At 38.1% G+C, this 14,208-nt stretch overlaps 1 protein-coding gene across 6 annotated transcripts in view; it reads left to right on the top strand.

Moving 5' to 3' along the window:
* Positions 1 to 14,208, top strand: part of ACBD5 (acyl-CoA binding domain containing 5) — a 31,585-nt gene that overhangs the window by 14,156 nt on the left and 3,221 nt on the right. For all 6 annotated transcript variants that reach the window (XM_074833474.1, XM_074833453.1, XM_074833446.1 and 3 more), the window contains 7 exons: positions 3,813 to 3,950; positions 4,699 to 4,899; positions 5,610 to 5,716; positions 7,728 to 8,004; positions 9,350 to 9,549; positions 11,106 to 11,156; positions 11,448 to 11,557. In XM_074833474.1, the coding sequence (XP_074689575.1) occupies positions 3,813 to 3,950; positions 4,699 to 4,899; positions 5,610 to 5,716; positions 7,728 to 8,004; positions 9,350 to 9,549; positions 11,106 to 11,156; positions 11,448 to 11,557 (1,084 nt within the window). The remainder of the gene's footprint in view (positions 1 to 3,812; positions 3,951 to 4,698; positions 4,900 to 5,609; positions 5,717 to 7,727; positions 8,005 to 9,349; positions 9,550 to 11,105; positions 11,157 to 11,447; positions 11,558 to 14,208) is intronic.

The following is a 14,208-nucleotide window of genomic DNA, read 5'->3' as shown; positions in this document are numbered from 1 at the left end:
TGCAATCACTCCTTGCAATGAACTCCTTGCAGTATTGGGATACATCAGTTTCAAAAAGGAGGTGGAGATTTGTGTAACTAGGTGTATTGGAAATGGCAGAATGTGGTTGCATAAACTTGGAATTGAAGCAGGGAGCCTACTTGGATCGGTAACAAGCATGAAACCAGGTTGTGATGGCAAGAAAAGAATTCTAGTTACCTGATTATCAAAACAATTTTGTACAGTATATAGGTCTCTTGAGACTTAAAAAATTTGACAGAGCTCACGTCTACTTAAATGTAGGAGTGCAGAGAGACCCTATATAAGGTGATACAATCTTTTGGGGGCTAAGATTTTGCCGCTGTTGTGTGGATAGTAAAGTTATGGTATTTTACAAAAGCACATAATTTTTATTAAATGATGAGGGCATACACAGCTAGTTAAATGTTTTATGTTGTGTTTCACCTGCTGTTGCAGACTGTTTCCTGATCGCTGGTATTCGCAAAGAATGAGAGGCAGTAGGACTTGTGTTTGGATACTGTGTTGTGCTGAGCCAACCATCAGTACAGCTCCAGCAGTGCATGTTAATTTTGTATAAGAATTATGTGCCTGTTCAGGAAACCAAAAATACAAGGCATTTGAGAAAAACCTGCTAGGCTAGGTTTTCTTTGTAAAATGACCCTTGAGCTGGGGCAGGTCCACAGAGGCATTTAAGCTCCTAACTCCCATCTGGGTAACAAAAATGCCTTGAAATATGTGCAGAGTTGGAAATCAGATACATATTTTTGAGAAACTTGGCCCTGTTATACCGGTCATTGAGAAGAACTGCAGTGCTGCTTTTAAAAAAATATATTTAGAATTGCTCTTAGGAAGTGTCTTAATAGAGCTAACACAAGAAACTAAACATCTACTGAAGGCTTGTAGAGGGGCTCTGTGTCTGTTCACATCCTTTTCATCTTGCTATTGTCTTTTGTTAAATCCTTCTTCCTTCTGTTTGCATGTTGTTACTGTTACACAGCTCTTACTATATAGAATTAAAAAAAACCCCCAATCCAGGCTTTTACAGGAGAATATAACTCCTTGTACAGCTACAGAGCAGTACAGCTTTATTTAGAAAGCCCTGTCACAAATCTCACAGTTTGGTGTTGTAGGCAGTGAGATGAAAATAATAAACCAAGAGGGGTTCTCTAGTATTCAAACGAGGAAAACAGAGAAAGCTACTAACATTTTGCCTGTAAGTTGAAGTGGGTAGACAGAAAGAGTAAAGGGATGGGGGGGTGGGTGGATGGGATTAGCACGAAACAAATAAAGTTTTAAAAGCTTGCTTGGCTCTTGTAATTCATATTAAAATACACATTTCTTAGGAAGTAACCTACCAACAGGGACTGTAGAAGTCACTGCTAGTTGGCTCTGTTTAGTCTTTGACTAAATTAGTCAGCATTAGTTATTGTTGCTGGTTTCTTAGCAGATACTCCGAGTGACAAGGAGGACAGCAGCAAACTGTGGTTTTATCATGTAGTAAAAGCATTTGGGAATGGACCTGAAGATAGCAGGGTAAGGGTTCTGAGGAAGAGTACACAATTAAGCACGGTATTTCAAGTGGCCAAAAGTATAAAGTGCTATGTTCTTCAGAGTCGGCATCAAAGCAATGCCTCGTTATGGTCTTTAGGAGCACTGTTGCAAAGAATGACTTTGTGGAAGAAATGCGATCCTGATGGATTTCAGTTATTCAGGTGTCCCGTGGCATGATACCACAAATCTGTTACTGTTGATACTTTCAGTTCCACCTCTTTATTTAAATATATGTGATATATCACTTAAGTTTCCCCAAATGAATACTTTCCTTACTGAAATTAAGTGAAGAGAGAAGATGCTTGAATATTCAAAGACCTTCCCCTCAAAAAGAAAAAAGTAAATCTTAAGGAAAAAGCTTATGGGATAGCTGGGGCTTTTTACAATATCTTTGGTAAGGTGAGAAGCTTTACAGTTTTAATTTGCCTTCCTTCACAGCTAAATGTTCCTCTTAGTCTTGTCTTTCCTGTTTACTCCCACGACTGGGTAGGACACATGGATGATTGTGCCCCCACCCCCTTTTTGTTTCAAAGGGAGGGGTGATGCCTGCCTTACCATGCCAAGGGAGCTGTGTCTGTGCTTGATGATCATCAAGCTGTGAGGACTTAACTGCTACCTTATCCTCCTCACACTGCTGCTTCTCAGAAAAACATCTTGAGAATTAGGTTTCACAATAAATGAAACATGTGTATGAGAAATAAACTGGGAATATGTTGGGGTTTTTCTTTTGTGAAACAAATTTCCTTGCAAATAAGTGTTCTTCAGTGAGGAGAAAATGAGCATGTGATCACTTATATTCTTGTAGTCTGCAAGACAGACAATAGCTTTTCCAGTTCTCTTTTTACAATAAAATGTTGTTTTTTTTTTTTTTTAAATCTTCATATAAAAGGTTGGATTAAATCAATCCAAAACAGTGATGCAGGGTGCCTGCAGAAACGTTACCTTGCATAAAACTAAGGTGAAGGATATTTAACATATTCATTATTTCTATACAAGAAATTAAGTTGTTTTGCCTTTTTTTTTTTTTTTTTAAAGCACTATGTATAAGTTTTGAAACTAGAGGAATGTGGGAAGGCTCTTCATTGCAAGATTAAAGCACAAAACACTTAGCTCTAAATTACCACACAGTGAAGAAAGTAGTGGATCTGGTTTGGCAACTTCAGTATAATTGGATATTATTTTGCTGTTTAATGTTAGGCCTAAACATAAGAATTAATCTTTCAAGGTTCTGACAAGGGAACATAGAAATTATGCAAATGGAATGCCGTGGTGACAATTAAACCAGACTTCAGCCTTGGATTCAACATGTAAAATGTGCAAGTGTCTCACAGAAACTGTCCCCTCTTTGTACCTTAATCACTGTGTTCTAACATAGGAGGCTTAAGTTATCATCAGAGTGTATTTAACTGTATCTTTTTTACAAGAGGTGGTAGAATTGTCTCTTAAATTCTCCACATTTTTAAAGAATCTTTACCTTGCAGTTCTTTGTACAGTCAGAGTAAATTGTTTGTGATCCTTGGAGTGATCAAAGATGTGGAAAGTAAGGGTTTAGCAGTTACTTTGTCTATTTCAAGATTTTTTTTTAAAAAAAATATGTAATTAGACATGCAAGCAAATGCTCAGTGTATTTATTTCATCATCTTTTTCACTGAAATCAGAGAATTTATTTCCGTATGACCTTTACCAGATAAAGATCTTTATAAACTTGAGTCTTCTTACCACATTTTGCATCTGCTTAAATCACTGCAGGAGAAGATGCATGGAATATTGCATTTACCTTCTTATGTGAGAAGCCTGTTGCTCACATAATTGAATAGAATGTTTTAAAGTTTGCCTTTTTGTTGAGAGCAATTTTGAAGCATTTCGGCCCAAAAGGGAACTTCTATAGAAATGCTGGCTTCTGGGTTTAAAAGAACATGGCTGCATTGGTCCTAGATACAGTGTTACTGCAGCTATACCATAAATATGGGTAATAGTCTTGCTCTGAGACTTGGTAGTGAAAGTGGCCTGCTGGCTCTTTCTAGTCAGGTTCATCAGAATCATTGAGAATCTCTTCACCAGTCAGGCACTCTGTGGTGAGCCACAAAAGAGAAACATTAAACCAATTAAGGAAGAGCTTACAGAAATAAAGCTGGCATTATTTGGTACATCTTGTAATATGGAAATACTTTTGTAGAACTATGACTAATAGTTTGGGGGGGGGGGGGGTGTTTGTTTCTTTTAAAATACATCCTTTTTTTCCTCTTTGAATTTTTTCTTAGACCTTAGTAATGTCATGAATTCCACTTCAAATATAAAAGCTGTGAATGGAAAAGCTGAAAGTAGTGATAGCGGCGCAGAATCAGAAGAGGAAGGGGTTCGTGAAGAGGAAGAAAAAGAACTGCTGCTGAATGGAAAGGGTATGTTTTCTGCCCTTGGACCACTGTCTCTTCCAAACTTAACCACCTAAGTGGCAGAAAATCCCAAAGGGTCATGAATGCTGTACTTCTTCAGGAGAATTAGATGCAAATACACAAAAGTGGCAGTATCTCAACCTGGGTTATAAGATCTAGAACTAGTACAAATTTGTGAGCTATGTCATACAATTTTTGACTCGGATAGAAAATTCTGTCGGTAGGTTAGCTAAAAGTCTGTACTCTGTATTGTTTTGGTTTTTGTTGCCAGTGCTGTTTGTAAGAGCTGTGAATGGCTATGTTGACTGTAACATTAGAATTGAAAATCACTTTTTTTTTCTTCAGAGAAAATAAAACAGAACTTTCAGTGAGTTTCATTTAGGGGGTCCATGAAGAGTTTTGAGAAAGAACAGCATCAAGTGAAACCCAAATGAAATTACATATTTAGAATTCTATACAGGTTTTTTCCTCCAAGGACATTAGGATTATTATGTAATTTATCAGAGACCTGCTTTGGATTTGCTTACTTATGTTTTAAATATTATCTGCTCTTTATGCAAATTGAATTTTATATTTACACTTTTTACAAGAACAGAACAATCCCTGCAAATGTGAATCTAGAAGCATTTATATCTTTTGTTCTACAGATCCATTATACATACAGTCCATTAGAAAGTTAGCTATTTGAAGAAATATATTTTGAGCTATTAGGTGCGTAGCTTTCCATTTGCAAGGTTTTCTTGTTCTTTTACAGACTATAAGAATGGGAAACCAGAATCAGAAGTTGCTAAGGATTTGGAAAGTATTGTTACTAATGGCTGTTACAAGGACGGCTTTATCCCAGATATGCAGAATGGCATCCAGACCAAATCTGCCCTGAATGGCTTGAACCGGGAGGAAGAAATAAAGAAAATGGAGCCAAGCCTAGAAATAGCTAATAACAGTGCTCACCAAGGTACTGGTCTTGCAAGCCCGTGCTTTCATTTGCACATGGTTTTTCATGCAAAATACTATTTTCTTGAAAGCTTAATCCTGGGATTCAGAGACTAGCAATGGTGTCTTTCAGTTCTAGAAACCTGAAGAAAGAATACTCCCAAAAAAATCAAATTTAATACCAGTTTAAAATAAGGCTTTCTTTTAGGATCTCCTACAGAGAGATGAATTCAGAAACAGAGGCCCAAAGCCACAGAAATGCAATTGTTTTCTTTTAAAATCATTATACTACGTATGCAAATATTATTTGCCTTTGAAAGCTAATTCGTAGTGAAATCAAAATCACTCATGTCTTATTTGTCATCCTCAAAGGCTGAAAATACTATAAATGCCAGTTTGTTGAATCTAAATATATAATTTTAAAACTAACAGATAACTTAGACAAAACTGCTTTATACTGAGCTTGGGAAGGAGAGTGGAATGAACAAGGTAAAATTATCAACTTATAATGCAGAAATGCCACTATGAGTTATAGTTTTCCCATTATTAAAAGTTTTATCTAATTCCTATGTTAATATAACCTCTTTATTCAGAATCTAACTTTAGGATGACAGTTGTAGATAAAAGGAGTATGAGTTGAAGCTCACCTAGACATTTTAACTCATTGCTTTACTCTTTGGCAGGATTGGCTCACATTTACAAAGCATGTGTGCATATCTCCTCTCCATACAGGTGCAAATGAAGAGAATACTGAAGAGGTCTCAGCAGCTCAGCACTTAACCAGTGATTCAGACAGTGAAGTTTATTGTGACTCTATGGAGCAGCTTGGACTAGAAGAGGTAGGGGCTTAGTATTCCTAGGTGTATTTTGAAACTGGTATGCTTATTTTTAAATAGGTTCCTATCTGTCAGGTGAACCTGGACATGCAGAGGTGAATGAAGTAGCTCATGCATAACTTTCTCCTGTTTGGACTATCGATTTTCATTCCTTTTTATTGTCAGTCTTCTACAACTTAGTTACTACTCATCTGAAAGCCTTGAAATCTTTGCCCTCAGAAAAGTTATGTGAGGGGAAGGTATCAAAACCAAGACTACAAAGAAACTACTGTCAAAAACAACAGTACAAAGAAACTAACGGCTGTGTTCCACAAATGAATTTAGGGTCTCATAATGTATAGGGACCAGAATTCAGTTACCTCTAAGCAGGGAGTGTCTTTGTAACAATGAGCTTTTTGCGTGCTCTTTTTCTGGCCTGATGAATCCTGCATTTGTTTCTTAGAATAAAGAGTAAGCCTTAGCAGGTGGCCTGTAGGCCAGTGCCTGAAAGCGGCCTAGGTCTAAAGAAGTAGGAGATGACAGTGATTTCTGGGTTCTCTTGCACTCTCTTCAAATGTGATGTACATCTCTGACTTTTCATATGAAAGGTGGGCACCAACTGTACAGGCTTAGTTTTGGCAGTTTGTGCTCCTGCTCATTGTATTAACTGTAGTCTTAGCTGACTTAGTGGATTGGACCTCTTTCAGAGTCCAGTTTAAGTGTGGACTTCATAGCTTCTACTCAAACACCTAGTTTCCTGATTCTGGGGAGGAATATATGAATGATGCATTGGATCAGAAAGACCAGTAACACTCTAATATTGCATCATTCTCTTGTCCAGCTGTTTCCTAAGGATCTAGAGAATTCCTTTTAACAAATCAAAATTTTACCCAGTAATGAAGCATGTTTGGAAAGGTGATTTGGTAAAGTCCCGCAAGCTCTCTTAGCTAGGTGATTTCCCAACTATCTTGTGTGTTGTTCAAGCTTGTTTTGAGATTCTTTAATTGAAGTGGTGGATAATTTGTCAGAATTTCCCAAGCTGCATGAAAAGAGTTCTAGTTTTGAACAAAATAACAAATGTTCAGATATATGTAAATAAATATACAAGTAGAACTACAGATGGATCAATTCAAACTAGAAGAGGTTCATTTAAATAATTGCATTACAGCTTTTTATTGGAAAAGATGTAGCAAACACTCTGTCCTTCAGTTCTGCTGAAACAGGTTTATGAACCGCTATTTGACAAATGGAATTTTGGCAGCAGTTTCCATTTCTTTGTCCCTTTGGTTATTTTGGCTTTTTCATGGAGTTATTTTTCAGCTAGCTGAGGTCCCCAGTCTGCTTCAGCGTATAGGTGTGCAAGTGCTTGTCCTTGCACTGAACAAAGGGTTGCTTGAACCACCTTAAGGCAGTCCTATTGAGAACATGTAATTGTGACCTGATCAACACGTATGTCATCCATTTTTAATATCTACCTGCAGTACCACTGATTTTGAATAAGGATTCAATAGAATACTATGCCTTTCTTTTGTTTAGTGAGAGGTGCAGCATGCAGCCAAGCTGTTTTGAACAGGTTCATAATAAGCAACGTGATCTCTTTGCCATGAGTGTAAACGCTGCCTACTCAGGGTTGCTAATAGCACGTGACTTTTGACAATGTGGCTCATGAATCCACGTCAGGATACCACTTCACTGTCTAGGAAGCAAAGCAGTTTTACAAGGAAAAACTGAATATTTTCAGATCTTAATGTTCTATATTAGTGGTTACTGAGTATTACGGTATGTTGGAAATGTCTAAAGTAATTCCAAGTGGTATCACTGTTTTGAGAATATTTGCCTCCAATGCCTTATCAGTCTAAAAGGGACATTTAGACAGTAGTAAGCACATTCTACAGGAAAACAACTGCTCCTGTTAAAAGAAAAGTCTTAATTCTGGGCAAACTATTTTCTTAAAGTAGAGATGATGCTTCTTCCTTTTTATTGGTTAATTGTCATGTTTTGCAGAATTTAATTACTTGCTAATGTTAATTTGTAGCCCTTGGAGATCATCACATCAGCTAAAGGATCTTTAAAGCATTCATCCCATTTCTTGGATGTAGATCAGAGTCTTCTGTTAGAAAATACGGATTTTCCAAGGCACGTTTGTATGACTTATGGGAGTCTCCAACCTGGAAATACTGTAGATGAAGCAGCTCAAGAACAAGGCGAAGTCAAGTGTGGCGGAGAAGATGGCAAAGCCAGTAATGGGGGCCCTCACAAGGAGAAGAAAGGTGGAGAAAAAGCAGATTTCTACAGTTTCAGAAGAGGGAGAGGTACTGTGGACACTGCTTTTGTGTTCCCCACTCTCCTGATTACCATAAGTTACTGAGAAGCACTTGTCAACATTGTTCAGTAAGATAGTCATGCTATATGGTGCTTCTGTCCTTCACAATAGAAACAGATAACAAAATCCTAATTACAGTTGGTAGCAATCAGTTTTGTCTTCAGAGTATTTATTTCATTCATAATAAGTATTACAAAAGGATTTTCTTGTGCTATGGAGAGCTTGTATTAAGCATGTTGGATTCTTCTGTTTTGGCTTACCTTAAACTCCAGTTGCTGTTTATGGCACCTGTCTTTTTAGAAATGTAATCATCAAAACCTGTCTGTGCGTGAGAAGAGTTTCTTTACAAGTTACATATTTCTTTTTAAGTGCATACACATTTATATCTCTGTGGTGTCTTACTTGAAACCATGGAACATCTTGGAAAGGTATCAGTGATGCATTGTTTTCTATATAATTGGAGTGTTAGCCACACCTTGTAGTGATTCTGATACTATCTGTTATGATTCTTAAAACTTAATGATTCTTAATCACACAATAGTCCAGATGTTCAATTTATGTTGGACCTCAGCTCTTTTTAATTCCGTAATACTTCTAATATGTATTAGAAGTAGGTGCTGCTTATTCCAGTGGTATGATCTGTAAAGTCAAGGATAAAGTTTATTTTTCTCATACTAAAAAAAAAAAAGTCAGAAGGTATTTTATTTATATAGAGCATGCCTTTTTTATGGCACCTATATATAAGCAGATGCAAAAATGCAAAAGAAAATCTAAATACAACATTTATATTGAAAACTATTATGAAGAACGTATTATAGTTTAATCATCCACTTCTCTCTCTTACGGTTTTACTTATGTTTGCTACTTGCAGGCAGAAACATGGTAGGCTAGCTGTATGTGGTTTAAAGGAGTATTGTAGGTTTCAAGCAATTATTTTTTCTCATTACTATATGCTGGTGTTCTTTGTTTTCCAGATGGAGACTGTGCCAAACTTAAAACACACCTACCCTTGATAATAAGACAGATCTTACTTTCTGTTCACTAGGGCAGAATTTACTGCTGAACTTGACTGGATGTGAATTAATAATTTTTTGCTAAATGTTTATGCAGTTCTAGGACCTTGAATGATACTGTCACACTGAGACTGTAGGGAAACATCTCAGATGATGTTGCAGTAACCTCTTGGTGCTTTTGAACTGTCTGAATATAGCCTATGATTAGGATTACCCCACTCCATTCAGGAGGGAGAAAACCAAACTGTTAAAATCCAGCATTTTCAATAGAGTTTGTAGCTCATTCTGTGTTTTATGTATTTTTTTTCTCCATCAAAATAGGGCATAGACTTCAGCCTCTAGGAGACGGCTCACAAGGTGGACAGATGGGTAGTGGAGGGGACGGAGAGCGCTGGGGATCAGACAGAGGACCCAGGGGTAGCCTCAATGAGCAGATTGCAGTAGTGCTGATGCGGTTGCAAGAAGACATGCAGAATGTCCTTCAGAGGCTGCATATGCTGGAGGCTGTTACAGCATCACAGGTATTATTCATTGAAGTAATTTGATTACTTGCTATTAAGTTTCCTTGAATAGTTTTTATGCTTTTTCAGATTAAAATTTTGGACAATAGTTTCTTAAACTGTGAAGATATTTCAGTTATATTCTGTAGTTTATTCCAACTTAAAATTTCTTATTGGTACCTACTCTCAGGAACACAATTCAGGGCAAAACCATGCATTTTGACCTAGAAATTAACTGTATATTATTTTACTGATTTCTGATCAAACTAATCCTAGCTGTAGTTATTGATACACATTACACAGTCACTATATGGAGATTCCATAGTTAATATTAGTAATACATGATCCCAGATAATTCTTCATCAGTAGATCTCAAAGCATTTTCAAAGGAAGTGAGAAATTACGTTTATCTTCCAGACTGGTAAATGTTTGCAGGTAGAACTTCCATTTTTCAGTTAGCAGAAGACTGATTCTTCATAGTGTTTTTTCCCCTCAAAGTAATCCAACTTTCTTGGAATTTCACCTCATGTATACAAGATAGGCAAAAGAAGGCTTAAGCAAGTGTAGATATTTATTGTAGTGGTTTCTTTTTCCTTCTGTTTCAGTGGAAATACAGTATATTCAGGAGAATAAAATATGCTGTGAATATAGTTGAACCAGCAAGCTAAAAATGTTTGGTTTTGTTTGACTTGCTGATATTTTTTAATTTACCTAAGAATGACAGCTGTACAAGCAGTGTACTATGGGATGCACATATTCCAAATCTAAGGCAGCCAGGGAAAAGGATTTATTAAAACCATGGTTTCACTCTGTCAGAGCTATTCAAGAATCTGATATTTAGATACAGATTTTTTTTTTTTTTTTGCCTGAGCAGTATATGAAGAAATAAAAGATTCTTCTCCAATGGTTCATGCTGTGCTTGCTACCCTTACCTAAAGAGAAACAGAAGCTTCTGTTTCATGCTTACATAAATTAAGAAAGACGGAGAAAACTTACTGCTTTGTTTTTGTGAAAGCACAGTAGCGTATTGGAATAGTCTTGAAAAGTTTCTGGTACTTCTCATTTTCTGGATTGCCTGGAAGATTTGGAACAGAGTATTCTCTTTCCTTTATGCTGTTAGACATGCCTGTAGCTATAGCTCAGGGCAGACTAAAACAATGCTTTTTGCCTTTGTGTAGACTAGTGCTGAAACATGTAATCATGCAAATTAAGCTGCTGGGATTTCTATTCTGGGTTGCAACTGCTGGGACTGGACCAGAGTTGAGGTAGTTGCGATGACAAGTTGGGCAGAGGGGCCTTGAAAAACTGTAGAGAGGTCCAGTGACACTGATTTATGTTTTAACACACAGAGATGTGATAAAAATGCTATAAAGAGTAATGGAAACACCAGAGGTAAGTTGGAAACTAAGTGGTGAAAGGGGGGTTGCATGGGGGTGGTTCTGTTCCTTAAACTGTCATAGATACAGATTGCAAAGCCTTCACAAGATGGAAAACTTCATGTTCTCATTTTGTCAAGCAGAAAAATTCTAATTGCAGTTTCTTTTTTTATACTTACTAGCCTTTGTTTGTATTTAAAGGCAAAATCTGCAACACTACAGTCAAATTATCAGCCTGCTTCCTCTGACAAGGTAAAATATTGTTTATTCTATTTGTAAAAAGCAGTGTGAATGGTGGAAAAAGATGAGATGAATATTTTATATCTAGCTCATAGTATGTACTTTTCATATTGTCTCTCCCTTGACTAGGAGATAAAAAATAAACTGTGTCTGAAGAAGTTATTTTGATTAATTTTTTCTTTCTGGCCTTAATAGTATTTTCTACTTTGATGCTGTAGCATTTGAAGTGATTGAGAAGTATACATGTGGTATTCAGTATGTCCACAGAGATTGCTGACTAGAATTTTTTTCTGTTTTCCTTAGAAACCATCATGGTGGCCCTTTGAAATTTCTCCTGGTATTTTAGCTTTTGCTATTGTATGGCCGTTTATTGCCCAGTGGTTGGTACATGTGTATCTTCAAAGAAAGCGAAGGTAAAGATGTGCATTCAATAGGGCATATATATACTGTATTTCACCCATTTAAACCAATATGTAGTATATTGTGTTATTTAGACAGGACATAAAATACTACCTTCATGCATAAGAAGAATGCAAGGGTATGCTCTCAGTAAGGCTTTGACAGTGTGTCTGAAACGTCAGGTCAGTATCAAAATGGGGAACTTGATAATAATTGCTCTGATAAATCCCGTTTCCTTGAGTTCTTTCTTTCAAGACACGTCTTGCTTGATGTTCCACTGTATGTATCAGTGACTCATAGCTCTGAAGATACCAGGCTAAAGCAGTTTGTACAGTAGAGTCCCTGATATGGTTGTCATAGGAAGGTGCATGTTTTAGTCCCAAGAACTCAAGTCAAATGCACAACAGGAAATTCTGGAAGCTAATAGGAGTGCTTTCCATTAGCTGGGAATTCTAGGAAGAGACCTTGAGCGCCTTGAGAGTTTCTCAGCGTAAGAAAGTATTGGTTAATTTGATTTTACATGTGCTGTGCTTTATATGTGGCAATTTAGGTTAAATCCATGAAATGTGATGCAGGGTAAATAATTTCAGTGAGCGTACACGGGTGGGTGAGGCTGCGTAGCTTGGAAGTGTCTCCATGACATTCTTTGACCCCCTCACTCCCAATATCCTCTTGACCCATTTTCACTGCTTCTAGACTCCCTAGTCCCCTTGCGCCATGAGAAGATTTTTTTCCTATCAAATCCTTTGCAGAGTCCCATCTGTCACCTGTTTCTTATTTAAATTTACTAGCACCTTACTATGATATTTTTGTAACTTCAACTTCCTTCAGATGAAGCACAGTTGTACTTTCATCTCACCTTTACTCTCTAAGCATCAGATCAAGTGGATGTTCTCTAGTTGCTACCTACTTACTTCAGCCTCACACCTGACTTTGTTAGCTTAGTGTGCTCTTACCTTTTTAAGTTTTTTCCTGTCAGTCTGCAGAGAGTCTGCATATGTGTAGTTCTTACTAGAATTAGCTGAAATTGTTCTAGCTTTTTTATGTTTGATGGTTTTCATGATATAGTTTTCTCTCATACAGTAAATCACAGAAACACAGAATGGTTAAGGTTGGAAGGGGGCTCTGGAGGCCAGCTGGTCCAACCCCTCTCTTCAGTCAGGGTCACCTAGAGCCAGTTGCCCAGGACCATGCCCACATGGCTTGTGAGTATCTCCACAGTCTCCCTGGCAATCTGTGCTAGTGCTCATCTCTCTGCATGGGAGAGATGCTCTGGTCCCTTAATCATCTTCATGGCCCTTCGCTGGACTCTCTGCAGTATGTCCATGTCTCTCTCTTACCCAGAACTGGACCCAGCGCTCCAGGTGTGGCCTTTCCAGTGCTGAGTAGAGGGGAAGGATCACCTGCCCCGACCTGCTGGGAGGGATGATGCAGCCCGCAATACCGTTGGCTGCCTTTGCCGCAAGGGCATGTTGCTGGCTCGTGTTCCCCCTGGTGACCACCAGGACCCCCAGGTCCTTTTCTGCCAAGCTGCTTTCCAGCGGGGTAGACCCTAGCATGTTCTGGTGCCTGGGGTTGTTCCTCCCCAGGGGCAGGACTTGGCACTTGCCCTTGCTGTACTTCCTGAGGTTCCTGTCAGCCCATCTTTCCATCCTGTTCAGGTCCCTCTGGATGGCAGCACAACCCTCTGGCATATCAGCCACTCCTCCCAGTTTTGTGTAATCTGCAACGTGCTGAGGGTGCGCTCTGCCCCATTGTCCAGATCATTAACGAAGATGTTAAACAGGACTGGACCCAGTGCCCACCCCTGGCACACACTGCTCGTTACTGGCCTCCAACTAGACTTCTGTCACTGATCTCCACCCTCTGGGCCCAGCCCATGGTATGATAAACAATACAATGCCCATAGAGGCTACAAGGCTTCCAGGGAGTTACCCTGTCTCGGTGCTGTCAGCAGCACTGATGTTACTTGCACGGTCTGATGAAACTAGAGATGTCACTACTAGGGCTTTTACGCAGTTATACACATTTGCCTTATTTTCTGTACTCGTAAACGGACATTTCCATTTCACCAGCAAGGACAAAGTTTTTAAAAATCAAGAGTTTTTTTAGTATCTTATGTGAAGCTCCTGTGAACTTCAGTATTGTTGAGCTAATAGCTCTTGAATGTCCATGTTCTCTCTCTCTCTCTCTCAACAGTATGCTGTTCTTGTAAACCTTTTTTGATCATCTATTCTGTCGTCTCTAGCACCCTCAATCAATTCACAGGTTCAGTCAGAAAACAGTGTTTAGAAAAGCACCCTTTCTAGCAATTTTTCTAATATACTATTGTAATGATTCAGAGCTTAAATGAATAAACAAATGGTATATTATTTTTAGTTTGAATTTGTCTAGCTTCAGCTTTCATCCATTGTCTTTTCCTAGATCTTTATCTACTTGACAAAGAGCCTGTGCTGTGTTTTCCATGGGTATTTTTTTGCTATCACCAGGTCATCTCTTAATCTCTTGCTTAAATAAAACAGATGGAGGAACTGGAATCTCATTTTAAAGTTGTTTTCCAGTCTTGAGATGATTCTGGTGGCTCTTTCCTGACTGCTCCACAGTTCTTTTTGAGTTCTGGATGCCAGGATTTGTACCACAGTCTACTAACAGTAATACTAGTGTC

Source organism: Strix aluco, chromosome 1, assembly GCF_031877795.1.
Source record: "Strix aluco isolate bStrAlu1 chromosome 1, bStrAlu1.hap1, whole genome shotgun sequence".
Taxonomy (NCBI): domain Eukaryota; kingdom Metazoa; phylum Chordata; class Aves; order Strigiformes; family Strigidae; genus Strix; species Strix aluco.
Note: the sequence above shows the minus strand (reverse complement) of the source record. Positions and strands in the feature narration are given on the sequence as shown.